Source organism: Elephas maximus, chromosome X (genome assembly GCF_024166365.1).
Source record: "Elephas maximus indicus isolate mEleMax1 chromosome X, mEleMax1 primary haplotype, whole genome shotgun sequence".
Lineage (NCBI taxonomy): Eukaryota > Metazoa > Chordata > Mammalia > Proboscidea > Elephantidae > Elephas > Elephas maximus.
In genome coordinates, this window is record NC_064846.1 from 16,626,682 (window position 1) to 16,653,328 (window position 26,647).

The 26,647-nt window shown below is 45.6% G+C and overlaps 1 protein-coding gene across 4 annotated transcripts in view; it reads left to right on the forward strand.

Annotated features, from left to right (window-relative positions):
* Window positions 1-412: 412 nt before the first annotated feature.
* Window positions 413-26,647, forward strand: part of FGF13 (fibroblast growth factor 13) — a 516,442-nt gene continuing 490,207 nt past the window's right edge. For 2 of the 4 annotated variants that reach the window (XM_049872455.1, XM_049872459.1), the window contains exons 1-2: window positions 413-554; window positions 1,578-1,786. In XM_049872455.1, the coding sequence (XP_049728412.1) occupies window positions 1,738-1,786 (49 nt within the window). In that variant the 5' untranslated portion in view covers window positions 413-554; window positions 1,578-1,737. Of the gene's footprint in view, window positions 581-860; window positions 973-1,577; window positions 1,787-26,647 lie in introns of those variants that run through there. The other 2 variants (XM_049872457.1, XM_049872456.1) reach the window with 2 other exon arrangements.

Consider the following 26,647-nt stretch of genomic DNA (forward strand, 5'->3'; position numbering starts at 1 on the left):
GAGGATCCGTGCACCCAGAAAGGCCCCCCCCCCCGGAAAAGGTTTCCCAAGGGCTGAACCTGGACTAACCCGTCCCCCATTCCTTTTCCTTGCCTCTCTTCTCCTCCACCATCCCGCTCCTCTAGAAACATTTCTGAGCAGTTTTCCTTCTACTTTGAATCCTCAGGGACCTTCGCTGGGCTTTGTCACTAGCGTGCCCCAGGCGACATGTCGGTCCCACTTATTCCTCTCGGGCACTCACACCAACCCCATCCGCGGTTTGCCGGGGGTAGGCCATCGGGGGTGGTGGGCACTCCCTGCGCCCAGTTTTCCGACCAGAGCGACCAGCCTAGGGGGTGGGGCCTGCGTGTAGGGGTGGGGGTGGGAGTGGGAGGTGGCAGCCGCCGCGGTCAGTTTCAGTCTCCGTCCTGGGAACACCCAGATCCCAGCTCGCCCTTCTCTCCTCCGGGAGAGCCCGGCTGTCTCAATTTGGGCAGCTGGGCGGAGGCCAGGACTCGCCGACTCCTGGACTGAGATTCCACCGCTCGGAGTCCCAACAGCGGAGTCCCCAACGTGTAGGTGGCGACCCGCGCGGGCCCGGGTAGGCAGGCGCTGGGAGCGGAGGGGTGGCCAGGGGCGCAGGGGGAGCCCGGTTTCAATCTGCAACCTGACCGTGCTAGCTCGTTCCAGGGGCGCACGTGGGCCCTCCTGGCCTCGGGGGGCTGGGGATGCCCGCCCGCCGCGCCCGCCGGCACTCGGCGGGCTCGCCGGGTCGGGCCACCGGCGCTGACGTCGGCGCGCCCCCGCCGCTCGGTTTTACTACGGCCGGCAGGCGGCCGTGTGCGCCCCGCCCCGCCGGCACCCGCCCCCCGGTGCCCACACCTTGCAGTTGACACAGGAGGCCCGCGGGCGGCTGCGCGGCTCTGGGACTCTGGAGTTCTCAGGGCTCCGGCGAGCTCGAGGGGTGTGGTAGTAGGGAGAGCGAGCGCGCAGGTAAGGGCAGGCGGCTCCCGCTATACGGCCACGCGCCTCTGGCCCCTTTGGCCAGATTCTAGGACTCCGAACCTTGCTGGTTAAGCCAGCGAGGGCGAGCGCGGCTCCCCACCGCGGCCGCCGGAGAGGAGCTGCGTGGCGCTGCGGTGTAACAGGCTCCCACGTTGCTTATCACATGTGCAAACAGTTCCCTTTCGGGGAGGTTCGGTATTTTTAAGTGAATATTTTCGGCTTTGTTTTGATTTTTTTTTTTTTTTGCACCTTCCTGGGGTGGATTTGGATGGAGTTGGCGGCCCGCGGTGGAGAGGGCGAGGCGGGGACGGGCCCGCCGGCGCTGGGGCAGCGCACCCTGGCAACTCCCCGAGGCCCGGCCGGCGAGCGCAGCCCGGAGCCTGGCTGGCCGGCAGCGGCCGGGGGGCCGGGAGTCCCGGGCTGGGGAGCGCGGCGCCCGCGGGGTGCGGAGGGCGCGCCCGCCGCTTTGTCTGCACTTCTTGGCGAGCCGAGCGGCTCCTCCCGCGGCCGGCCGCTGGGCTGGCGGCGGCGGCGGCGGCGGCGACGGCGGCGGCAGCTCCTCCTTCACTCTCCTTTCCTCCCCACTCTCGTAGGCAGCGGCGGCGGCGGCGGCGAGGAAACGCGGGTTCCGGCCAAGCCACACCGAGGGGAGCTCGCGGTCGCCACTTGCCGCCCTAAGCGCTCTCCCAAGTCCGGCCCGCTAGGCGAGGACTTCCGTCTCCTGGGCGACCCTTGTCAAGCAAGCTGGGATCTATGAGTGGAAAGGTGACCAAGCCTAAAGAGGAGAAAGATGCATCTAAGGGTAAGCCCGCCGCCAAGCCCGCTGGCTTCCTTCCGCGGTGTCCTCGCCCGCTCGCGTGCGCGCGGCGGTCCCTGCCACCCGCCCGGAGCCTAAGCCGCCCGTGACCTCTGCAACCCCGAGCGACCGGGGGGGAGAGGCCCGAGGCGCCAGGGGGATCTGGGTTTGTACCACTTTCCCTCTGTCCTCGCGGAATTGTCGCCCCGCGAGTGCCTCCAGCCTCCTCCACTCCCCCTCTGGACGCACGGTGGTGGCGCTGCGGGCAGCCAAAGCTGCTGCAGCCTGGAGCACCGGGCACCGCACCGCCTGCCACCGACCGGCCGCTGTCAGTGCGAGTGCATGTGTGTGCGTGTGCGAGAGTGTGCATACGTGTGCTGCGCGGGTGCAACATGGTGACATACTCAGGAATCTGCCCTGAGCCCACCTTCAACCCCTCTCCCCGCCCCCAATGCAAACAAAGAGCCCAGCTGAGGAACAGAACCCCTCCCCCCACGCTTCTTTTCCTTTCACACCCCCTGTCCCCCAACTCCCTACCCCCACGAAGGGTGCAGGAGCTTGCACCCTTCCACACGCCGCGTGCAAAAGTGAGCAATCCCGGTGCCTTGGCGCCGCCCGCGATGCGCCTCGCCAGCGCAGCCTTGCCAAGCCCCGGGAGAACAAAGGCCACTGTCCCCTTGCCACCCGTGCCCAGCGGGAGCTGGCGACCGCTGACAGGGACAGGTCCCCTCCCTCTGCTCTCTGGGGCTCAGCCCCCTGGCCCGGGGCGCTCTTCCACCGGTTCCCCAGAGTGCGCGTCTAGACCTAGGGCCTCCCACCGGCGGGTTGGGGAGGCACAGTGGAGTGGGGCTCAGGCTAGGGAGAACTCAGATTAAGGCAAGGGCCCCCGCCTGCCAGTAGTCCTAGACGATGCCTTGCTGAGGACCCTGCTTAGCTCCAGAACAGAAACGACAGAGGCGCAGAGAGGGGGTGTGGAAGAGCACTGGGGAACAGCAAGTGCCTTAGGTGCAAGTGTCCGAAATGGCCACAGAGTAGATCCTGGAGTGGTCTGGGCCAGCCCTGAGTGACCCACGCGGAGTCCACGCTGCAGAAGTGGGGCTGCTGCGGGTAGAGTCCAGCTTTCCTCTGCGGGGCTCCAGTACCTCCCTGAGCCCTCAGGCCCCCTTCCTCCCACCCCTTTCCCTCTTCCTTTTGCTCATCTCCTCCTTGCCTGCCTCTCCCCACCTCTCATCGCTTTCGTTCCTGTTCCCTGTTCCCGGGAGATTCTAGGGCAGCGCCAGCTCTCCCCCGCGGAAAGTTGTCAAAGTCTTCAGCTCAGGGCCTTTATCCTTGTTTCTAAATGGAGCAGTTTCTGTTCCAAGTAGGCAAAGGGGCGAGGAAAGGCCGGGGAAGTTTATGGGGGCTTAAATCTGAGGTCCTAAGGATCTGTGTTGCCACTGGCTTTGGCTCTATGCTAGAGCTCAACCCCCTAGGGCCCCACTCACACCGCTGGCTGTTTGAGGCTACAGATTAATTGAGGTTGTAACTTGGGAACACAGAACTGCTGCTAAACATTTCCAGGGCTTTCCGAATTGTAGACTTAAACATGCAGTCGAAGGAGGGGAAATTCCTTCGGGGTCCACCAGAGGTTTTGTTTTCTACTGAGGACCTAGACAGGTAAATGCAACTGAAGGCTGAAGCGCCTAATCAATCTAGGCAGCCCTGGTGGTGCCATGGTTAAGCTCTCGGCTGCTCACAGAGAGATTTCAGCCTAGGAAAACCCTACGGGGCAGTTCTACTTGGTCCTATAGAGTCCCTATGAGTCAGACAGACTGGAGGACATACAACAACAGCTCTCTAGGTGGGTGATTCATTTCCGAACCAGGGAGTATTTCAAGTTTGTTTCTGGAACTTTGGTTCCTGATTTCCAGCAGGTGGTTACCTAAGGTTTATTTCAGGCTACCTTTGAGAGGGAAGGTCCTGGTATCAAATTCATTCATAAAAAATGAGTCGCTGTCCTTAAGAATATAATTTTCAATTGTCCAGAATGGATTGACAAGCCTGGAAACATGAGGACAAGTTTCTGTAACTCAATTAATGAAAGTTTTTACTAGGCATATGTCATAATATTTTCTTATGTTGACTCACCGCATTTTCTTCTGTTGACTACATACCTCCCTGTAGGAATTGTGTAATTAGCATTTGGAATTGCGGTTGTAATTAGAATAAATTAAAGTAATTTTATAAGGCAACTTTTAAGAAGGGAGTTGACTTTCCTGAGGAGATAACGGCTGCTAAGAGTTGAATTGCCTTTTCAGCCTTTCTGTTGGTTTATTGAATTAAAAGCATTTTCACAATAGTGACTGCCTAAGAGTCACTGGGGCCCTGGTGGCGCAGTGGTTAAGCATTTGGCTGCTAACCAAAAGGCTGGCAGTTCGAATCTACCAGCTGTTCCTTGGAAGACCTATGGGGCAGTTCTACTCTGTCGTAGGGTCACTATGAGTCAGAATTGATTCGACGGCAATGGGTTTAAGAGTCATTAGTAGTTCCTCTTTTCAAGAATGTTAAAAGTCGTGACTAAATTTTAAAGACTACTTTTTATGTTAGAGATGAAAGATACCAGCTCTATTCCTTTTTTTAACCAATAAAGTTGGTTTATATTGACCATATTTATGAAGAGGTTTGGTTATTTACAAATTTCCTATAACCGAGTGCCGTCGAGTCGATTCCGACTCATAGCGACCCTATAGGACAGAGTAGAACTGCCTCAGAGAGTTTCCAAGGAGCACCTGGTGGATTCGAACTACCAACCCCTTGGTTAGCAGCTGTAGCACTTAACCAGTTCACCACCAGGGTTTCCAAATTTCCTATACGTAGGTCATTTTTGAGGTTTTTGTTTAAGCTAAGAGACTCATTAGCAACATTCTTTTAATATAACAGTGTATAGAACTGAACATTTCATAGATACTTTCAATATACACATAGTTAATTTTTGACAATAGTATGAAAAATGATTGAATAAAGTCAAATAACTTAGTTTGAATGAATATCATACTCTTCTTTAGAGCCTACGGTGCATTGAAATGCAGCCTCCTACCCCATCAGTGTGTGAACAGACAAGAACTCATATGAACCCAGGGGTTTGTGCCCACAGCCTGTCATAACTAAATACAACATTATTATAGAACACAGTGCTTGTAGAGCTTTTTAAGCACAGGTAGTAGGTAGTCTTAGAAGAAGTACAACCAGAATGCTCCTTAGATAAGCAAGGATGGCAAGACTGTATCTTACATTCTTTGGACATGTCGCCAGGAGGGATCAGTCCCTGGAGAAGGACATCACGCTTGGTAAAGTTAGAGGGTCAGTGGAAAAGAGGAAGACCCTCGACAAGATGGGTTGACACAGTGGCTGCAACAATGGGCTCAAGCATAACAATGATCGTGAGGATGGCACAGGACTGGGTGGTGTTTTTCTTTCTGTGGTACATAGATAGGGTCACTGTGAGTTGGAACTGACTCAACAGAAGCTAACAACAACCACAAGTAGGTACTCAAAAAGTTATTTTGTTCTGCTGAATGAAATATGGCTCATATAAATTACTGGTCTTGTTTCAAAATGACACTTTCGTCCACTCATTGAGGTTAAGAGCAGTGATGGACAATGATCTTTTGATTGCCTTTTAAACAATGTATCCAGGCAAATAAATTGTTTTCTTTGGGAGAGGAGAGAAGATCTTGATTGTGTTTGAAACTATTTAAAAGGCCTCTTGTGCAGCAAATCACCTTTTGTGTATTTATTTATGCTTCACAGAAACTTTTAGATTTGCAGATGTGTATGTAGTTTGGGGCACGCAGCACCTGCACTCGAGGGCCTATTTCCATTTCAGGGAAGAGGAAAGTATAACGTTTGTTTGTTCAAGCAGATACTTGCTTAGCTTTGGCTCAGTCTTCTCCACTGTGTCACCTAAGATTTTTTCAGCAGTTCTTTGTTAGTGAATCACCTAGTTAAGGCTCTCTGTGGTTTACTGAGACCACATTCCTGTGGCATCTGAAAACTTGTCTTTTCTAGATTGAGTAAGAGGGCTAACTAGAACTGTCATTCGGTTTGTAGCCACCTATTTGGAGTTGGGTCTGTTTTTACAACAACTCTGCTTTGTGCTTAGCCGGAGAGCCACCATATCCAGGCAAGTGTCAAGGCTTTTTGAGCTGTGGGTTTTGTTGGTAGGACAGCGCTAGTGTCAGGCAGGGCTCATGGTGACTGCTGGGCAATGGAGGACAGTTCCTTGTGTAGTCTCAGGGTATCACTAGGGTTGATGTCACCTAGTGTGGTATCTCATGGTGTCACCCCCCCCCCACCGTGGACCTCCCGCACCAAACCGTACAGAATCCTTAATAATGTTTATTATCAATTTTAATCATAGAACAATGTGTGATAAATCTAGTTGTAAACTGCTTAAATGTAATGTTTCTTAAATTATATGAGTACTAACAACAAAGTTGTTTTGTAAAATCTTTCCACATAGAATTACATTATTAGTTACATTATTAGTAACTAAACAGAAGCCTGTTTTGATTTTTCTCCTTCTTTTCCTTTAATTACTACTTCATTTGTAAGAAAGTTATTGACATAGGTTCACAAATACTAATTACCACAGTCTTGTAGCTAAAATACCAGAAAATTTGACAAAATCAGTGACTGTATAAAAACACCAGAAACCTTGGCAGTACACTGGTTAAGTGCTATGGCTCCTAATTAAAACGTCGGCAGTTCGAATCCACCAGGCGCTCCTTGGAAACTCTATGGGGCAGTTCTACTCTGTCCTATAGGGTCGCTATAAGTCGGAGTCCACTCAATGGCAATGGGTTTGGTTTGGGTTTATATATATATATATATATATATAAACACTAGCAACAACTGAAAACAGCAATGTGTGCTTATAGCGTGTGCTGGTGAAACCACGTGATTCAAAGTACCATTGTAATTGGGTCATAATGACAGCTCTGACTGGAGTGTGTTACAAGGTTTAAAACAGTAAATTAGCTAGAGTTTTAGCCCTGTAGGTATATTGATACAGGTAAGCTGGGCTTACAAAAAATGTTTTTGTTGTTATAACTAACTACAGGGATATTTTTGTAAAATAATAAATTTCTGCCAAAACACTGCACAAAAATTTTATAGACAGTCATTTTGGTGTCACCCTGTCTGACAGTGTCACCCAGTGTGGTCCGCACCACCTGCATCCCTCTAGTGATGTCACTGCATAGTCTAAGAAACCAGTTGCTTGCACAGCTCTTCCTATAATGGATTACAGTGTCCACATGCATTTACGGGCACAGCTCATTTTCTGCTCACTTGCTGGCCTTTTCCAATAACCCTGCTACCCTACCTAAGAAGGACAGGGTATTGTGGTCAGGCAGTCAGCGTATCTAGGCTTAAACCCTGAATGCCATTCTGAAAGGTCATCTTGGCTTTGGTGGGTTTACTGTAACAGGTTACGTCAAGTGTCTTCTAAGGCTTAGGCCAAGTGAAACAGATGTTTAGAGTTAGCCTTACCGCTAAGAAGTCATGACATTGGTGACCTCTCATTAAAAAACAACAATCATAATCTACGTATTACTCACGTAAGGGCTTGTTTTCTTACTTTGCGAACAAGTCATCACAGACCAGTGGCTCTATGGACAATGTCAGAAGCCGGACATACACTCTTCTGTGCTGAAGGTGGCAACCAGAACCTCGGTGAGGGGGATGTAGCCAGAAAGATCTTTTTCTGTACACATTTAAATTTGGCACCCCTTTCATGTAAGTCACCAATGTTAGTCTGTTCTTGGGGACAGGTGTAGATGAGTGCACAAATGCCCCCAAATCCTCTTCATCACTGTTCCCGGTGCTGTGCAGCTTCTTTATTGAAAGAGGCTGAAACTAGAAGGGGTAGCAAGATGGGGTGTGCGTTAGGGGTACTGGATCTTCCCCCTAGCTTAGTACTGCTTCCTCCAAGTCTCAAGGACACTTCACACCATTAGAAGGGGTTAAAAGGCATGCTAAGGCTGGAGCTACAAGTGAGGTTGGGGTAGGGATGGATGTTGGGCTGGGGGAGGGGGGAAGCAGGAAATGATCTGTCGAGGTCCATGCCCGTGGCAGGAGGATGTATGGTGGCCTTGAGAGCAAGGATCAGGCCTGGGAAGAGAACAGGAATTAGGGGTGGGTGGTAAGCTAACGGGCTGATTTGTGAGGCAGTGCAGGGAGAGGAAACTGTTTGCCTTCCAGGTCTCTTTGCAGCTGTGCTGTTTTATGTCCAAATCAACTCCTCATTCTGGGAATGACAATCAACACAGAACAACTGGAATGCATTGCAGCTCTTCAAATATATCCAATAAAGAGGATTTCTAGTGTCTCCTTTATTATGGCTTATAATTTGGAAGTTGAGAAATTTGAAAGGAATGGAAAATAACTACCAAGCTTAAACAATTGGAGGAGAAAAAACACAAAAAAAACCATGAATTAATTTAAAGTATGATGGGTAGAGGGGATCCTTCATGTCTATGACTTTGCTGTTTAATATTACCTTTGAAATGTGAAGATTAGGTACCTGACGTGGTTTAGTAATTTAGTGTGGAAGACAGATGTCCACATAACTCATTTTCTGCTGTCACCAATTTGCCTTTCCCCATTCAGAAGACACATTGTCACCAGGATTTATCAGCACAGGCTGAGGACTAGGTTTCAGGCATGTCGTCCTGCGTGACATGGTTCATTTTAGTCACTCTTCATCAACTTGAAATGTAGGTTATCTAGTTGTGACATACCAGTTCTACGAACTCAGTTGAATCATACTTCTGACTTTTTTTTTTTAACATGGTATTATAGCCGTTTGGTGAATGCCATATATACATATATTTTAATGTCTTATTTATCTTTGGTGGCAATATATGCAATCAAACATACACCCATTCACAATTTCTACAGGAACAGTTCAACAGCATGGGTTACGTACTTCACACTGTGTTACCAGTCTCACCATCTCTTGGGAGAACAGTAACCCATCTTGTTTCATCGCCATTAATTTAGGCTCTTTGACCCTTAATGTTCTCATCTGTACTTTAGATTAACTGTTGTCAGCTTACACTTATAGATAATTCTTTTTAAGAGCGCTGTGCTCAAGGCGAACATTCTTAATTAATTGGGCTAAACTGTGGTTTAGTTAAACAATGGCTTCATGGGATAGTTTTAGTTCAAGATTTAAAGATTATTTCTGGGCATTTAGTTTTGGGGGCTCCCCCATGAGTGCCACATCTTGATGAAATGATTTCTCAGGAATGTGCATTTCCAGGTAAATGTACTCATTTCTTAAAATTAAATAATATGTAGTCATCATTATGACCACCATCCCAGCCCTCTAATCCAATTTCTCCTTGAATTGGATGGCCAGTTTTTTTCTCTAAAGCAGTGTTTTCTGGGGGATTCATCCTGGAGAAATTCAGAAGCGAGGATGGTGAGACTACATCTTGCTTACTTTGGACACATCATCAGGAAAGACCAACTGCTAGAAAAGAACGTCATGTTTGATAGAGGGTCAGCAAGCATGAGGAAACCCCTCAAGGGGATGGATTGACACAATAGACTCAACAGTGGGCTCAAACATCACAGATCATGGAGATGGCACAGGACTGGGCAATGTTTTGTTGTGTTATACATAAGGTCACCATGAGTTGGAACCAACTTGATGGCAATACTGAAAATGGAGGTTTTATTTTAGAAAAGAGGTAAATTCTCGATTCTTGGGAAATGATGGCTATATGAAGGACTGTATGAAGTACTATTTTATCAGTCCTCATACCCTACTCTTGTCTTTGCCCTTTGAAATTATGTTTAGCATTGATTTTCAAATGGAAATCTCCTGTCATTGGTTAATGACCTTCCCAACAGGCAAGGGGCAGAGAATAGTAGGTGTGCTGGTTCTTTTAAATCTGGTTGCACTCTTGGCTTCCTTTGGCTTGAGGTTTTGGTTGACATAGTGCAGTAGGGCTAGGATGAGCTGAGTTGCTTGCTTGGTTTGTGTGCTGTTGGCCTTCTGAAAAGACTTGAGATTTGGTTTGGATAATCTCTATTTGGTCCATAGGAATTCACAGATGTACATGTCTGTTTTCTTTCCAGATCCTGTCAGTAGGGCCTGTGAAGAAAGCAAAAGTCACCTGGTGAAAGGCAGGACTGATTGGAGGCCAAATTAGGAAAGAATTATTTTGTAAAAAAATAGTATGAACCTGATTACCTTTTTTGTGCTTGAAGTATACATACAATAAAATGCACAGATCTTAGGTGTACATCTCTATGAATTTTGCCAAGTGTAAACAGCACCAAAATCAAGATACAGAATATTTTTTCTCATTTGCTTTCTAGTTATCCCCCCTCAAAGGCTACCACTATTTTGATTTCTATCATCATATATTAATTTTGCCTGTTCTTGAACTTCATATAAATGGAATCATGCAGTGTTCACTCTTCGGTGTCTGACACTTAGCCACCTCCCCTTTCAGCATTCTTCCTCCCTCTGTTGATATCCATCTTTTCCTGTGGCTTCTTAGAAGATCCCCATCCTGCCGCATGTTAGGGTACTCAATAGGGTCTTGTGTCTGGTAGGCCCACAAGGAATATCTGTTGAATGACCTAGGCAAGGTAGGAAATTTTGTTAAGCAGGGGTCTGTTTCAGTCATCATTTAATAATAACAATAATGATAATAGTTACTGTCGTTACTATTTTTTTTAAAGTTGATTCTGACTCATAGTGACCCCATATGTGTCAGTAGAACTGTGCTCTATAGAGTTTTCAATGGCTGATTTTTGGGAAGTAGATCACCAGACTTTTCTTCTGAGGTACCTCTGGATGGACTCCTCTTAACCACTGTTAGACGGCATCCCTTGGCAGCACAGTGGATTCTTTTCTAATCCAGGTTTGCACAAAGACAAAATGACGCTCATTTGTCAATGTGGACGCTTTGTCTCACATACTTTGGACATGTTATCAAGAGGGATCAGCCTAGAGAAGGACATCATGCTTAGCAAAGTAGAGGGTCAGTGGAAAAGAGGAAGACCCTCAAAGAGATGGATTGACACAGTGGCTGCAACCATGAGCTCAAGCATAACAACGATTAGGAGGATGGCACAGGACTAGGCAGTGTTTTGTTCTGTTGTACATAGGGTCGCTGTGAGAAAGAACTGGCTCGATGGCACCCAACAACAACATGCCTATACGTCCACAGGTGCTCTGGGCAGGACTATGGTCTTTGTTCAGCCAAACAAATCTCCAAACATTTCTGAATGATTTTTCTGTCCCAGTCACTGTCTTGGGTCTGGGCATACAGAGCTGAAAAAAAAACAGTCTTACGTTAGGGGCGATTATGACTTTCCAGTTTCCAGTGTGCATCTTACCTCGCTTGGCCATTCTCTTAAACCATCTCTACAGGGCAATGGGCACACTAGACTGTGGCCTTCAAGTTCTCAGCATCCGTTTGAAAATAATGGTACTTTCCCTGAGAAATGTGTCTGTGAGCTTGTTTCACCTGTGTTCTAAAGATTACACTTCTTAATTCACTGCTGGGTAAAACTCCAATTGTTTATTTATTTTTTATTACACGGCTTATGTTTTCAGTCTGTCTCTCATCAGAATCATATATCGCATTTCCTTTCTCTGTCTTTCTCTCTCAACCCTACCCCTTTTTCCTCCCTCTTTCCTTCCCTCCTTTCCTTGTCAACAGATGTCACTGGTTTCTAATAACCAAATCGGGTTCCTTAGGGTGTGCTGGGCTCATTGGTGGCTTCTCATTTCTGGATTTTTCTCCCTTGGTAGCTATATTAACTCGAGTGGGGGAAAATAATCCCCTCCCCCTCCACCCTCCTTAAAGTGTAGCTTCAGGAGAAAGCATTTCCCTATTTTTTATATAACTCATTTTAAATGGAAAAATAAAAGAGCGCGAGCTGTATTTTTTTTTACACTATTTATGCTGCTTTCAGTTAGATAATATTTCCAAAAATATATCTTGTTAACAGAGACACAGCCTGGGACGAGCATATTAATTATAGTTCTCAAAGTTGGGAATCATGTAGCATTTCTCTGCCCGGCAGAACCTGTGTTTAACAGCCGTAATTAACAGTGACGGGTCTATTTCATGGTCACAGGTAACTTTAATAACTAACATGAGACCCAGTTCTCCAAAATCCATCCAAGTAATGTAGACAGCCTTTCTACTGCTCTGGGACTGGAGATTAGTAAACAGCTCGCGTTCTCGAAATATTTATCTGGCTGTTAAAAGTAGAAGTAAACAACCTAGAGAAGGCAGACTGAGTGCAGTTCTTAGATATGCCTATAGATATTTGCAGAATCTGCTTTCAACCAGGACTTTGAAAGTATTGAGAATTGACCTGCATCTTTCCCCTTTGATTCTCTACGTGTCTGCTCGCCTCTCCCCTTGGAGGGTTTCTTGAACAGGACGGCTTCCTGGAGCTCCTGAATGTGCGCGGGATTTGGCGCTCTGGGAACAATGAGCCATTCTCTTGGAAACCGGGCCGGGCACTCTCGTTGCGGGGAGGATATGTTTGCTGAGTCGCTGGGACGCAGACGGCAGCGCTGAGCGGTTTGGTCAACCGGCGTCCCTCAGTCACCGTGGCTCTGGCAGGCGGGTTTATTACCAACCTCAGTGTGCTCATTAGCCTCGTGATGTGCCGGCTGCCGAAAAAAGCAACACGGAAAAGTTGTGTCACCGAAGGCGAAACTTGGCGAAGAGCGACTCGGCGCCGGGCATGACAAAGCTGCTTCGCGGCGGCAGTGGGCAGGGAGGGCTTTGTCCCCTGGCCCGCGGTGCCCACCTGGCCGGCCCGTGAGGGGAGCGGGGGCCCCGGCCAGGGCATGGGACCCGGCGGCGCGGGCGCTCCGCTTCAGCCCGCGGCCTGACCGTCTACACCGCGGGCGCTGCCGCAGCCGGTGGGAAGCAGCGCTAAGATGGTGGCGGCCCAGCAGCGCCGGTGGCCGCTGGGCGGGGCGGGAGACGCGCCCCTGCTCCCCTGTCCCCGCCAGCCATCCAGGCGTCTTTGCTCTGCATGCACCTAGCCCCCCGCTGGTCGCCTCACAGGCACACAGGAAAGGCCATGATTGCAATCAAAGCCTTGAAGTCGTGGCTTGGCCAACACTGTATCTTGGCTCTCTCTGTCTTCTGCTTAATGCTCATTCGGTTTTACCTGGTCAAAGAGCCTAGGATCCTCTTGAGCAGAACCCTGACTGCTGTTTTGCATTTATTTGTGTGCTTTATATTGCTTATAGTGTTACAATGCTGGTTACATTTTCTTCAGGTTACAAAATAAAGCATGTTTATTGGGGCCAACTTGTAAATCAGAAAAGCATGAAGAAAATATCATCCAAGGTTTCGCCCCCCAGGTTCGCTTTTTGAGAGCTTTCCTTCAGTCTTTTTTTTTCTCTGCATATTATAATACACATATATACCTGGAGATTTATCTTTGAGCATGTGTGTGTAGGATCACACAGTATATGCTGTAACCGACTCTCTTTTTCACAACAACGTGTTAGAATATTTTTCTATGTTACTAAAGAATCTGCACCATGACTCGTAATGGACACACTGCTGTAGACTGGAGGATGACAAAGGCGGTGATTGTGTACCTGTGGGAGAAAGGGTTTTCTGCACCTCCTTGAGATCCTTCTCACTGGACTCCACAAACACCACCGACATTTTATAAATGCACATACCTGACTATGCTGCATATATGGGATGCATATATGCGTGCAGAACTCTGTAAATATAAAATTCAATACTGCAGACACAAATATGCATGTGTCTGTGTATACACAAATATGCATGTGTCTATGTATACACAAATAAGCTTAGAAGAACTATTGAAAGAAGAAATCCATCTTTGGTTGGTTTATAGAGGATTTATAGTTTTTATTTGTATTTTCTATTTTTTCTACAGTGGATATATATATAATGATATTAATGATAGAATGATGAGAATATAAACAAACTATTGTTTATGAATTGGCTTCAAACTGATTTTCCTGTTCCAGCTCCCACCATTCCTTGATCTGCAATGCCCTGGCTCTTCCTTTCTACATTTTATGATCCTTCAAGGCCAAGCTTAACCCACATCCTCCAGAAGCTGTCTATGCTCCCAGCAGGGATCGCTTACTCCCTGTACTGGGCGTTTGGGTCACTATCTGCCAATGTCCACAGGCTATCTAGATAAATCCCCTGGTTAGCTTTTCACTTGCTTGTGTTTTATGTCCCCAACTCCGTTGTAACCTCCTCAAGGACCCTTTTCACAGAATACCAGAAAATAAAACAAAACAAAAACCAAACCCCTTGCCATCGAATCGATTCTGACTCATAGTGACCCTATAGGACAGAGTAGAACTGCCCCATAGTGTTTCCAAGGAGTGGCTGGGGGATTCGAACTGCTGACCTTTTGGTTAGCAGTTGAGCTCTTAATGACTGCGCCACCAGGACTCCTTCACAAAGTAGGTTCTAAAGAAATGTGTTACTTAGTGACAATGCTCAGTATCTTCCTAGGCTTCTTGAAATGCTCCTGTACCTTTGAAACTGAACCACACCCAAAGCCCTTGGAAGGAGAGCAGCAATCCAGCTGGATTTTGTATTGCTAATTGGATTTGGGGTATAACTGCTACTTAAAATGGGCCATCTTCTAGGCATGTGGTTAAAAGCATGGAATTTAGAGACTTGGCTTCACATCTAAGTTCCTCTACTTATTCACTGTATGATTGTCTTAGTTATCTAGTGCTGCTATAACAGAAATACCACGGGTGAGGCTGGTGGTTACTCTGTACAGGGTGGTCAGAGGCCTCAGCAAGGAGATACCATTTGATGGGATGTGAATGACCGAAGAGCCAGCCTGGGAGGACCTGGACTATGGAGAGTGGGGATGGGCGTTGACCAAAACATCTATTCACCCACAGTCAGAGGAAACTACTGCTGGCCTGGGATTGGCTACCCTTTGTCAGGTGCCTATCCTGGTCAAATCAGCTGTGGCCAGGAGGTCATGTGATCTGTGGGGGAGCTGATTGATTAAGTGGAGCTGTGGGAGGCCAGTCCAGCCAGGAATTAGCACCTGCATTTTATAGATGGGCCCTTTAATAGCTTAATTCAGACACTTACCTGTCAATTATGGCTCACAGAAGCATTTTGTTTGGCTTGCTAGTGTGGGTTTTTAAATAAAAATTGAGCCAAAAAAAACCACAGGTGGGTGGCTTTACCAAACAGGAGTTTTTTCACAGTTTAGAAATCCAAATTTAGGGTGCTGGCTCTAGGGGAAGGCTTTCTCTCACTCTATGACTTCTGAAGGAAGGTCCTTGTCTCTTTGAGCTTCTGCTCCTGGGCGATCTTCATGTGGCTTGGCATCTCTCTTCCCCCATCTCTGCTTGCCTTCTCTCTCCTTTTATCTCTTGTAAGAGATTGCCTTTCAATTATGGTGTTGGTGAGGAATACTGAATATACCATGGGCTGCCAGAAGAACCAAAAAACCTGTCTTGTCTTGGAAGAAGTACAGCCAGAGTGCTCCTTAGATAGAAGCAAGGATGGATGGTAAGACTTCATCTCACGTACTTTGGACATATTATCAGGAGGGACCATTCCCTGGAGAAGGACATCATGGTTGGTAAGGTAGAGAGTCAGAGAAAAAGAAGACCCTTAACGAGATGGATTGACACAGGGGCTGCAGTGATGGGCTCAAATATAGCAATGATTGTGAGGATGGCGCAGGACCAGGCAGTGGGTCGCTATGAGTCTGAATCAACTTAATGGCACCTAACAGCAACAAGAGATTGACTCAAGACATATCCTACATTAATCCTGCCTCATTAACATAACGGAAAACTAATTCCCACATGAGATTATAATCACAGGCATAGAGATTAGGATTAACAACACATATTTTTGGGGTACCCAATTCAATCCATAACAGTGATCTTGGGCAAATAACCTCTCTAAGCCTCAGCTACTCCAAAATGGAAATAGTTATATTTAGTTCACATGATTATTTTAAGGATTAAATGAGATAATATATGGAAAGCATACATAGAATTTGGTCAATAATAATGTTGATAATATTACAAAAATAGTAATTTTAATCTTTATTTAGATTAGTGAGTTTTCATTTGAGGGTTTGTTGGTGGTAGAAACAAATCTATAGATGTGTATATCTTTCTGATAGTTATACCCCAATTTAAGAATTTTCAGTTATACTAGTTTATGTATTAATTAATTCATTGATTAGCTCAATAAATATGGAACCTCCTATGTGCCAGCGACTGCTCTAGACACTGAGGATATAGTAGTAAGCAAAACGGATAACCATTCCTGCCTTCATGGAGCTGATATTTTGCAAGTTTACATTGGGGAACCAGCGTTTCAATGCATGAAGCTCCCTGCTCCATGTATGTCAGTGAGTGACCTGCTCATCGTGGACACTGAGGCCCTGGCCAGGCCAAACTACCACGGATGGAGTTGAGCATGGGTTATTAACCTGCAGCCCAGAAACCACTAGAGCTGTGGTTCTTCAACCCTGTTGGGCATCGCATCATCTCCTGCCATGTATTTCTCCCATCATGAGACTCTGCTTCAGTAGATCAGAGCGTGAGGCCTAAGAACCCATGTTCCTAAAACTTTGCAGGTGTTTCTAATGTGCAGCCAGTTTAGGGACATAATCCATTGGGAAGTGTTACTCAAGCTTGCCTGAAGTTAGAATCACCTGTAGGGCTTGTTGAAAACACAAATCATGCCCTATCCTTGACCTACTGAACCAGAACTTCACAGAAGCCAAAGCAGTGCTGTCCTGACGACCCCCTGTGTGTCAGAGTCTGTGTGCCCTGTAGGGGTTTCAATGACTGATTTGTCAAAAGTAGATTACCAGCACTTTCATTCAAGGTGCCTCTGGGTGGATTCGAACCTCCAACCTGAGAGGCCTGTTAATCTGAATTTTTAAAAAGTACCCAGGTGATCCTTCTCATCTGTCAAGTTGGGAAAACACTGCCCTAAAGACAGTCACTGGAACTGAGCGTGTGTAAACATGCAGAGTGGGGTCCATAGCTTTCAGCAGATTCTCCAAGGGATCAGTGACTCCAAAAATGTTAAGTGAGATGGAGCCTTGAGGTCTGTGCCCAGCACTATTATCAATGAACTACTGTGTACTCTGGAGCTTTGGTTCCCTCATGGGTTGAATTAAATAAACTAAAGTCCCTCCCAACCCTACTCATCTTCTACATACAGATGTTTTGCTTGGAAGCCTCTCCTTTCCTATTGCCAGTCTCTCTGCCATTCTTCCTCTTGTTGCCCTTTCTTTAGGGTAAACGGGCAAGGAAGAGAATTGTGAAGCCTGGGTTCTTCCAGAGAGAGCAGGGCCTGGAGGAAGCATTGGGATGCCATTCAAAACTGGCAGCCCTGGCACAGCTGTTAAGGTGGCAGAGGACAGTGCCCAAATCTTTGGACTCTCCTGCTGGCTGGCTTGAGCCTCAGTGGACCTCCATTTGGTGGGAGAAGATGGTGGGAGTGGGGCTTGGAGGATACCGCCTGTCAGTCCAAGCAGGATGGTGTGGTCTGGGCAAGGAAATTCCCCTTCGTCATGGCCACCACTTTCCTCCCTGTGGGAGCAGAAGGGGTGAGGCTTGGGCCAGGTCTAGGCTTACCCCTACCTTTCCCTGTCCTCCAGGCACAGAACGGCCTCTGGAATTGGGTTCTGATCAGTCAAGGGCATTGACTTGTTGCTGCTAGTTACTTTGATTTCTAATGACCCTTATTTCCCCCATGGAATTGTTGGGGGGTTCAATCTGTATAGAGTGACCTGATTTGTATCACAAGAGCTTTTGGGACTTTGACACATTTCACCTGTTAAAAAAATCCCGAGCTTTCTCCCCCCACCCCACTGGACATAAAAGCAGCCTTTGAATTTATGGCACAAAGAGCGCGTCTTCAAAGGGCAGTGGGCACGGAAAGGGAGTCAAGGGAAGTAAGGTAGTTCATCTTCTGTTCTGAGGCCGTTGCCTGCAGATGAAACAGGACTGAATACCTTGAAGAATCCTGTATTGATTTTTAGTGCGGAGGCATCTCCCTGGGATCTGGAAAGCCTAGGCAGAAGATAATAAACGTGCTCCCCTGCCTCTGAACCAGAGGTTGAGTTGCTTAGTTTACATGGCTGGAGGAGAGGGGAGCGAGAGTTTGTCCAGGGTGCACCTCTCTTGACCATATTGTATCTAGGTGAAGCACTGGGTATAGAAATTGGACTCAAATGGTCAACGGGGAGGCAGTTCCTTACAACCAGGAGGGAGTTGTTGTTTTATGAAAAGTTTTTCTTTTAATAGCATCTTCTCTGATGTATCTGAATGTTACTCTAAGGATCAAGGGCTACTTGATTAAAAAAAAAAAAAAAGAAAACAAGCCTAGAGGCCTTTTGTTGAAAGTATTTGGGTTTCCTGCAATTCTAATTATAAGCTGTTGCTCAGAGCGGCTCCTTTTGCTCCCCAGGTTCTTAATCATAGGTTGTTATGACTGGAAGGGGCCTTCATAATCATTTGGCCCAACCTTCCCACTACAGAGAAGAGGGGATCAGGCCCACAGGGAGACAGTGACTGGCCCAAGGGCATAGAGCGAGTTAGTGGCCAGGGGCCTAGTCCACTGCATTTCCACTTCAGTGCACCGACAGGCTGGCAGGTGGCCTTCTGTACTCTGCTGAGAGCATAATCAAGGAGTGGCATAAATATTTAGAATGCTTTCCTGAAATTTTTTAATCAAGCAGGCGATCAATAGTTATAACTTATAGCAAAAAGGCCCTTAATAACACCATCTAGCTCAAAATCCTTATTTTAAATTACTGGTTCTGTTGGCTATTTCTAATCCACTTTGAACTACAAAAAGATATTAACACTCTAATTTCTAAGATCCAGGGGAATTCTCCCCAGTCTCCCTTCCACTGACTCCATGACACTCCATAGTTGAAATCAGGTCCTTTGTGGGTGGCTGTTATTAATAAGCTTTCCTTGGGATGTTTACAGTAACTGCTGTGACCTAAATAGGATGGCTTGTATTGTTTTTCCCCTACAAAGGCAAGAACATTAAAGAATAATGTTTTCATCCCCTCTTGTTCCATGACAAAAAGAACTAAAGCATTGTATTTCTCCCTTTATTTATGTATTGGATGAGGAAAGCTTCATTAGACTACAGCATTCTACACAAGTTATACATTTTGTTTCCTTAATCTTTAGTCTTCTTGTTGTTGCTGTTATTCAGTGCCATTGAGTTGATTTTGACTCATAGTGACCCCATGTGACAGAGTAGAACTGGCCCATAGGATTTCTAGACTGTAATCTTTACAGGAGCAGAGCACCAGGTCTTTTCTCCTGTGGAGCCGCTAGGTGGGTTGGAACTGCCAACCTTTCGGTTAGTAGCTGAGTGCTTAACCAATTTTTAGTCTCGGGTCTTCAAAATCATACGAGGAATAAAGTGAAGGATGAAGCCAAGCCATCAGCGACCTGGAGTACGGAAGTGTCAATCCAAATGACTTACAAATTTGAGAACCGTTAGAAGAGAGAATAGGGCTCTTTCTAGCTCCTCTTTAAAAAAAAAAAAAAAAAAACCATTGCCAACAAGTCGATTCAGACTCATAGTGACCCTATAGGACAGAGTAGAACTGCCACATAGAGTTTCCAAATGGCATCTTGTGGATTCAAACTGCCGACATTTTGGTTAGTAGCTCTTACCAGCCGTAACTCTTAACCACTCACTGTGCCACCAGGGTTTCCTAGGTCCGATTAGGTCTATTGTTTTATGTGACTTTTTTTTTCAATTGTACCTTAGGTGAAGGTAGAACAAACTAGTTTCTCATTAAACAGTTAGTACACATACTGTTTTATGACATTGGTTAACACCTCCCCCCCAACATGTCAACACTTTCCCTTCTCGACCTTGGGTTCCCTATTACCAGCTTTCCTGTCCCCTCCTCCCTTCTAGTCCTTGCCACTGGGCTGGTGTGCCCCTTTAGTCCCATTTTGTTTTATGGGCTCGTCTAATCTTTGGCTGAAGAGTGAACCTCAGGAGTGACTTCATTACTGTGCTAAAAGGGTGTCTGGGGGCCATACTCTCAGGGTTTCTCCAGTGTCTGTCAGGCCAGTAAGTCTAATCTTTTTTTGTGTGTGTGTGAGTTAGAATTTTGTTCTACATTTTTCTTCAGCTCTGTCCAGAGCCATCTATTGTGATCCCTGTGAAAGCAGTTAGTGGTGGTAGCCAGGCACCAGCTAGTTGTACTAGACTCAGACTGGTGGAGGCCGTGGTGGATATGGTCCATTAGTCCTATGGACTAATCTTTCCCTTGTATCTTTAGTTTTCTACATTTTTCTTTGCTCCGGAAGGGGTGAGACCAGTGGAGTATCTTAGGTGGCTGCTGACAGGCTTTTAAGACCCCAGACATTACTCACCAAAGTGGAATGTAGAACATTTTCTTTATAAACTATGTTATACTAGTTGAGCTAGATGTTCCCTGAGACCATGGTCCCCACAGCCCTCAGCCTAGCAATTCAATCCCTCAGGGAGTTTGGGTATGTATATGGAGCTACCATGGCCGTGGCTTGTACAGGTTGTGCTGGCTTCCCGAGTATTGTGTATTGTCTTACCCTTCACCAAAGTTACCACTTATATATTGTGTGTTTGGTGTTTTTCTATCCCCACCCTCCCCTCCCTTGTAACAATCAAAGGTTGTTTCTTTTCGTGTGTAAACCTTTTCATGAGTTTTTGTAGTAGTGGTCTCATGTAATATTTGTACTTTTGTGACTGACTTATTTCACTCAGCATGATGCCCTGCAGATTCATCCATGTTGTGAGATGCTTTACAGATTCATCGTTGTTCTTTATCATTGTGTAATACTCCCCTGTGTGTATGTACCATAGTTTGTTTATCCATTCATCTGTTGATGGGCATCTAGGTTGTTTCCATCTTTTTGCTGTTGTGAACAGTGCTGCAATGAACATGGGTGTGCATATGTCTATTCGTGTGATGGGTTTTATTTCTCTAGGACATATTCCTAGGAGTGGGATTGCTGGATCATATGGTGTTTCTATTTCTAGCTTTTTAAGGAAGTGCCAAATCGATTTCCAAAGTGGTTGTAACATTTTCCATTCCCACCAGCACTGCATAAGCGTTCCCATCTCCCTGCAGCCTCTCCAACATTTGTTATTTCTTGTTTTTTTTGATTTGTGCCAGTAATGCTGGGGTGAGATGGTATCTCATTGTGGTTTAGATTTGTATTTCTCTAATGGCTAGTGATCACGAGTATTTCCTCATGTGTCTATTAGCCCCTTAAATGTCTTCTTTGGTGAAGTGTCTGTTCATTTCCTTTGCCCATTTTTTAATTCGTTTTTTGTCTTTTTGTTGTTGAGGTGTTGGATTTTCCTTTGGTTTTTAGAGATTAGACCTTTGTCTGGTTTGTAATAGCCAAAAATTTTTTCCCAGTCTGTAGGTTCTCTTTTTACTCTTTTGGTGAAGTCTTTTGATGAGCATAGGTGTTTAATTTTTAGAAGATCCAACTTATCTAGCTTATCTTCTGGAGTTCATGTGTTGTTAGTTATGGTTTGTATCCTGTTAATACCATGTATTAGGGCCTCTAGCGTTGATCCAGCATTGATCCTATTTTTTCTTCTATGAACTTTAGAGTTTTTGGCTTTGTATTTAGGTCTTTGATGAATTTTGAATTAGTTTTTGTGTATGGTGTGAGATATGGGTCCTGTTTCATTTTTTTGCTGACAGACATCCAGTTTTTTCAGCACCATTTGTTACAAAGACTGTCTTTTCCCCATTTGATGGACTTTGGGCCCTCGTCGAAGATCAGGTAACCGTAGATGAATGGGATTTACATCTGGGTTCTCAATTCTGCTGCATTGGTCAATGTATCTGTTGTTGTACCAGTAACAGGCTGTTTTGACTGCTGTAGCTGAGTTCTAAGGTCAGGTAGTGTGAGTCTTCCGCCTACTTTAGTGCTTTACTTATCCAGGGCTTTTTCCTTTTCCATGTAAAGTTAATGATTAGTTTTTCCATCTCTTGAAAGAATGTTGTTGATATTTGGATCAGGATTGCATTGTATTTGTAGATTGCTTTTGGTAGAATTGTCATTTTCACAATATTGAGTCTATGTATCCATGACCATGGTATATTTTTCCATTTATGTAGGACTTTTTTGTTTCTTGCAGTGGTGTTTTATAGTTTTCTTTGTATAGGTCTTTTACATCCCTGGTTAGATTTATTCCTAAGTATTTTGTTTTTTTAGGGGCTATTATAAATGGTATGGAAACCCTGGTTGCATAGTGGTTAAGAGCTATGGCAACTAAGCAAAAGGTTGGCAGTTTGGTTAAGAGCTACGGCAACTAAGCAAAAGGGTGGCAGTTCAAATCCACTAGGCGCTTCTTGGAAACTGCATGGGGCAGTTCTATTCAGTCCTATAGGGTTGTATGAGTCAGAATCGACTTGGTGGCAGTAGGTTTATTATAAATGGTATAGTTTTCTTTTGATGTGTTTTTTTGTAGAAATATTATTGTTGTTAGTTGCCATCAAGTTGGCTCTGACTTATGGCAGCCTTATGTTTACCTTCTTCATGATCGTTGGTATGTTTGAGTCCGTTGTTGCGGCTATTGTGTCAATCCATCTCATTGAGGGCTTCTCTCATTCTCACTCACCCTCTACCAAACATGATGTCCTTTTCTAGCCATTGGTCTTTCCTGATGACGTGCCCAAAGCAAGGAAACTGAAGTCTCACCATCCTTGTTTCTATGGAGCATTCTGGTTCCTGTGTATTAGGCCCCATGAGTCTTCTCCATCCCTGTATTTAGAGTAGATTATGCCTTCCTGTGCCCTTTACAATTTATTTCCATTTCCCTTTTGCCTTGCATATCTCCCCCACTAGACTGTCAACTTGTTGAGCTCAGGGACCCTGTCATTTGTCTCTGAATGCCTAATGCCTAGGACAGAGCGTAACCCACCACATGAATGCTGTCAATGCTTGTTCGAAGAGAAATTGGGCTCATTCTTTCATTTGGAAAATTTTAGCTTCCTAGTTTTTGAGTTAGTCTTGGAACAGTTTGACATTTTTATTTGTTTTTCTCTGCTTCTTTTATGTGTGAGACAGGGCTTATGTTCAGGAGCACAAATTAGGTTTTAGATATGTAGCGGTTAACTTTTTCTTAACTCTTTGTGGCCATAGGGAGAAATGATTGCTGAATGCTTGGCATTAAACAGAAGCAGTGTCCCAGCCTGGACTTTATTTTTGATTTGTGTAGGTCCCTCGGGTCATCCCCACTATGCAACAGCTCTCTTCGCAGCCAGCTGTGATGATGGTATGCACAGGCATGGTGTGTGGCTTTTGGGCTGTGCGGTAGGGCTGTCAGTACTGGATTTGTAGCAGGGCACAGGTTTCCCCCTCCATGTCTTGGCCGCTGCACCTTGCCTCACATGCCCCCTGCTCTATTTTGAACCTTCTCCAATATCTCTCTAAGTTTCCAGAAATAGAAATTCTGAAAGTTGACTCCAGGTTCTAATAAAGGTCCTGTTGTTGTTGTTCGTTGCCATTGAGTCTACTCCAACTCATAGCAACCCTTATGTACAACAGAATGAAACGTTGCCTGGTCCTACACCATCCTCATAATCACTGGCATGCTTGAGTCTATAGTTACCTTCCCACTTAGGGAGCTCATTTTCCAGCACTGTATCAGACAATATTCTGTTATGATCCTTAAGAGTTTTTATTAGCTGATTTTTGGAAGTAGATCCCCAGGCCTTTTTTCCTAGTCTGTCTTAGTCTGGAAGCTCCACTGAAACCTGCCCACTGTGGGTGACCCTGCTGGTATTTGAAATACTGGTGGCATAGCTTCCAGCATCACAGCAACACGCAAACCTCCACAGTATGACAGATTGACAAACGGTGTTGGAATAAAGGTTCTGGCAATGTTCGTATCTTCTGTTTCCTATCGGTGGGCAGCAAGTGTGCAGATGCATTGCTTTTCACTTTAGAAACACACACCTGGGAATCTGAGACCATGGAATGAACACCAGCCATAGGGCAAGCACACCGCGAGGCACTGGGGAAACAGTGGTGAGTGAGTGATTCCCTATTCTTGCCCTTATGGCACTGATAGTGGCAGAGATAGACAAAGATCCAGTGCTCCGATTGGGGAAGATAGAGAGCTAGGGAAGTGCACTGGAAGGTGAACTACCCTCGTTGGGTGATAGCAGTGGTGGGGCCATTAACCTGATACCTGAAGGATGAACAAGAGTTGGTCAGTTGATGAGGAGGATGCCGAGTATCGTGGTAGGTGGGAATGGCACCTATAAAGGCTGGGAGACAAGAGAGAACATGGCTTATGTAGGGAACTGAAGGAAGGCCCTGTCAGTATTCCTAGAAGACACGTACAGTGGGCAACTGCTGTCAGGGAGATCCCTCTGCTCACTCCAGAGGTGAGACTCTGCACTGTGTAGGTTTACACTCAAAGGTCTCCTCTTGTTTTAGAAACACCAAATTAAAAGTCAAAACTCTAACTGGTAAGAATCCAATCCTAGTTAATGGGAAATGTACGGTAGTAAGTAGTGTTACTATTGACTGAGGCTAGAATTTAGGTAAACTGTTAAGGCACATTGATTTGGAATTATTGCATTAGGGGATAGGAGCCCATGACTAGCAGAGTGGAAAGCCTGTATTACAGAGTGTTTTAAAAGAGAGACTTTTAGTACGCACCACTATTCACAGTAACATGGACTTCCTGGCTAGCAAACTTTATGGAGCTCCTTTATGATTTTGTCATCATGAACACATAAACATATTTTGGACTTACCTTATTGTTTCTAGAAAGCAGTATTGCTCTTGTGGTTGGGCATGTGTCACTTATGTTAAGCAAATCCTTTCCCAAAGGTTGGCCCCCCCGTGGGATTTATGAATTCTCCATTGTTGGGTCTGATTTAATGACTTTTGCTCCAGTGCAAAACAAAGTTAATACAGGTACTGGCTTGGGGCCAGTTTCATCTCTGCATGAACTAGAACGAAATGGTTTACACTTAAGGCTCTCCTAGTGGCGGTCGACCCAGTAAAGTGTCCTGAAATATATTTGTGAGTGCTTTCTCTGAAGAAGATGGTCATGTTTAGTCACGTGAAGAAATGAAAAAAGGTGGTTTATTCTGAAATACCACTTCTAGTTAGTATGGGAAATTTTTATTTCAACCTTGAAAGGAAGGATCTTTCATTCAATTTTTAAAAAATATTATGGTGTTTTAGGTGAAAGTTTACTGTGCAAATTAGTTTTTCATCCACAGATTTATACACAAATTGTTTTGTGACATTGCTTACAATCTGCACTGTGTCAGCACTCTCCACCTTTCCCTTTACACCCCAGTTTCCCTGTGTCCATTCGTCTGGGTATCCTCCGCCTTCTCGCCTTTGCTCTTGGGCAGGTGTTGCTCATTCGGTCTTGTATACTTGATTGAACTAAGAAGCGCACCCTTCAACATGTTATTGTTTGTTTTATAGGCCTGTCTAATCTTTGGCTGGAAGGTGGACTTCAGGCGTGGCTTCAGTTCTGAGTTAGCAGGGTGCCCTGGGGCCATAGTCTCAGGGGTTCCTCCACTTTCTGTTAGACCAGTAAGCCTGGTCTTTTCGACTTTTATTCAACAGATATTTATTGAATACCTACTTACTATGTGGCAGTGGTTAAGAGATCGGCTGCTAACCAAAACGTCAGCAGTTTGAATCCACCAGCTGCTCCTTGAAAACTTTGTGGGGCAGTTCTATTTTGTTCTATGTGGTTGCTATGACTTGGAATCGACTTGACGGCAAGGGGTTTGGTTTTGGTTTTACTATGTGGCAGGTACTGTTTCAGATGTACAGGATATAACCAAAACCAAAACCAAACCCACTGCCATCGAGTCGATTCTGACTCACAGTGACCTTATCGGTCAGAGTAGAACTGCCCCATAGAGTTTCCAAGGAGCACCCCGGTGGATTCGAACTGCCAACCTTTTGTAAGCAGCTGTAGCTCTTAACCACTATGCCGCCAGTGTTTCCATACAGGATATAATAGCAGTGAGTAAAACAAAGATATCTGACCTCCTAGGGCTTACATTCCAATGTATATATGTGCACACATGCATATAATAAGCAAAATATGTAAGTGAAAAGATATAACATGTCATCTGCTGATGAACGTTACGGAGAAAAAGAAATCTGGGCATCAAGGTAGGGAAATGTGTGTGTTTGGCAGGAGTGGTGGTCAGTGGCTGCCATTTTGAGTACAGCAGTCAGGAGTGGATTTACTGACATTTAAGTAAAAACCCAACAGACAGCCATGCAGATAGCTAGGGGAACAGGAATGCCAACATATGCATGTTGCCTAGGGGGAAAAAAAGTGCCCAAGAATAAAAACTGTATTACCCAGAAGTCAGGCAGTCAGAGTAGTTTTCACTGAACAGAGCTGAAGTCCCTCCTTCTGCATTCCTGCAGAAATTCTGCAAGGCAGATTTTCAAATGCATTCTTCGGTATTTGCATCTTAAAATTGCATGACCAGCACCCTCCAAAATTTGTGTATATGCGTAGAGATAACACTTCCATGTACTAAATTGGTATGTGCCAACGTGCAATGTGCATACCAGCTTTGCCATTGTCAACGACTTGCTGATTTGCAAAGGCAAACATGCCAAATTTTTATTTATGCAAAAGAAAGCATGAATGCTTCTGATCTCTTGCAAGAATGAACATGTCCCGGGTATGAAGTTTCAGCCTGAGCTACTTTGGAAGGAACTGGTGAGAACAGTGCTGAACCACCTAGGCTGAGTAGCGAGTGAGTACACGTTAT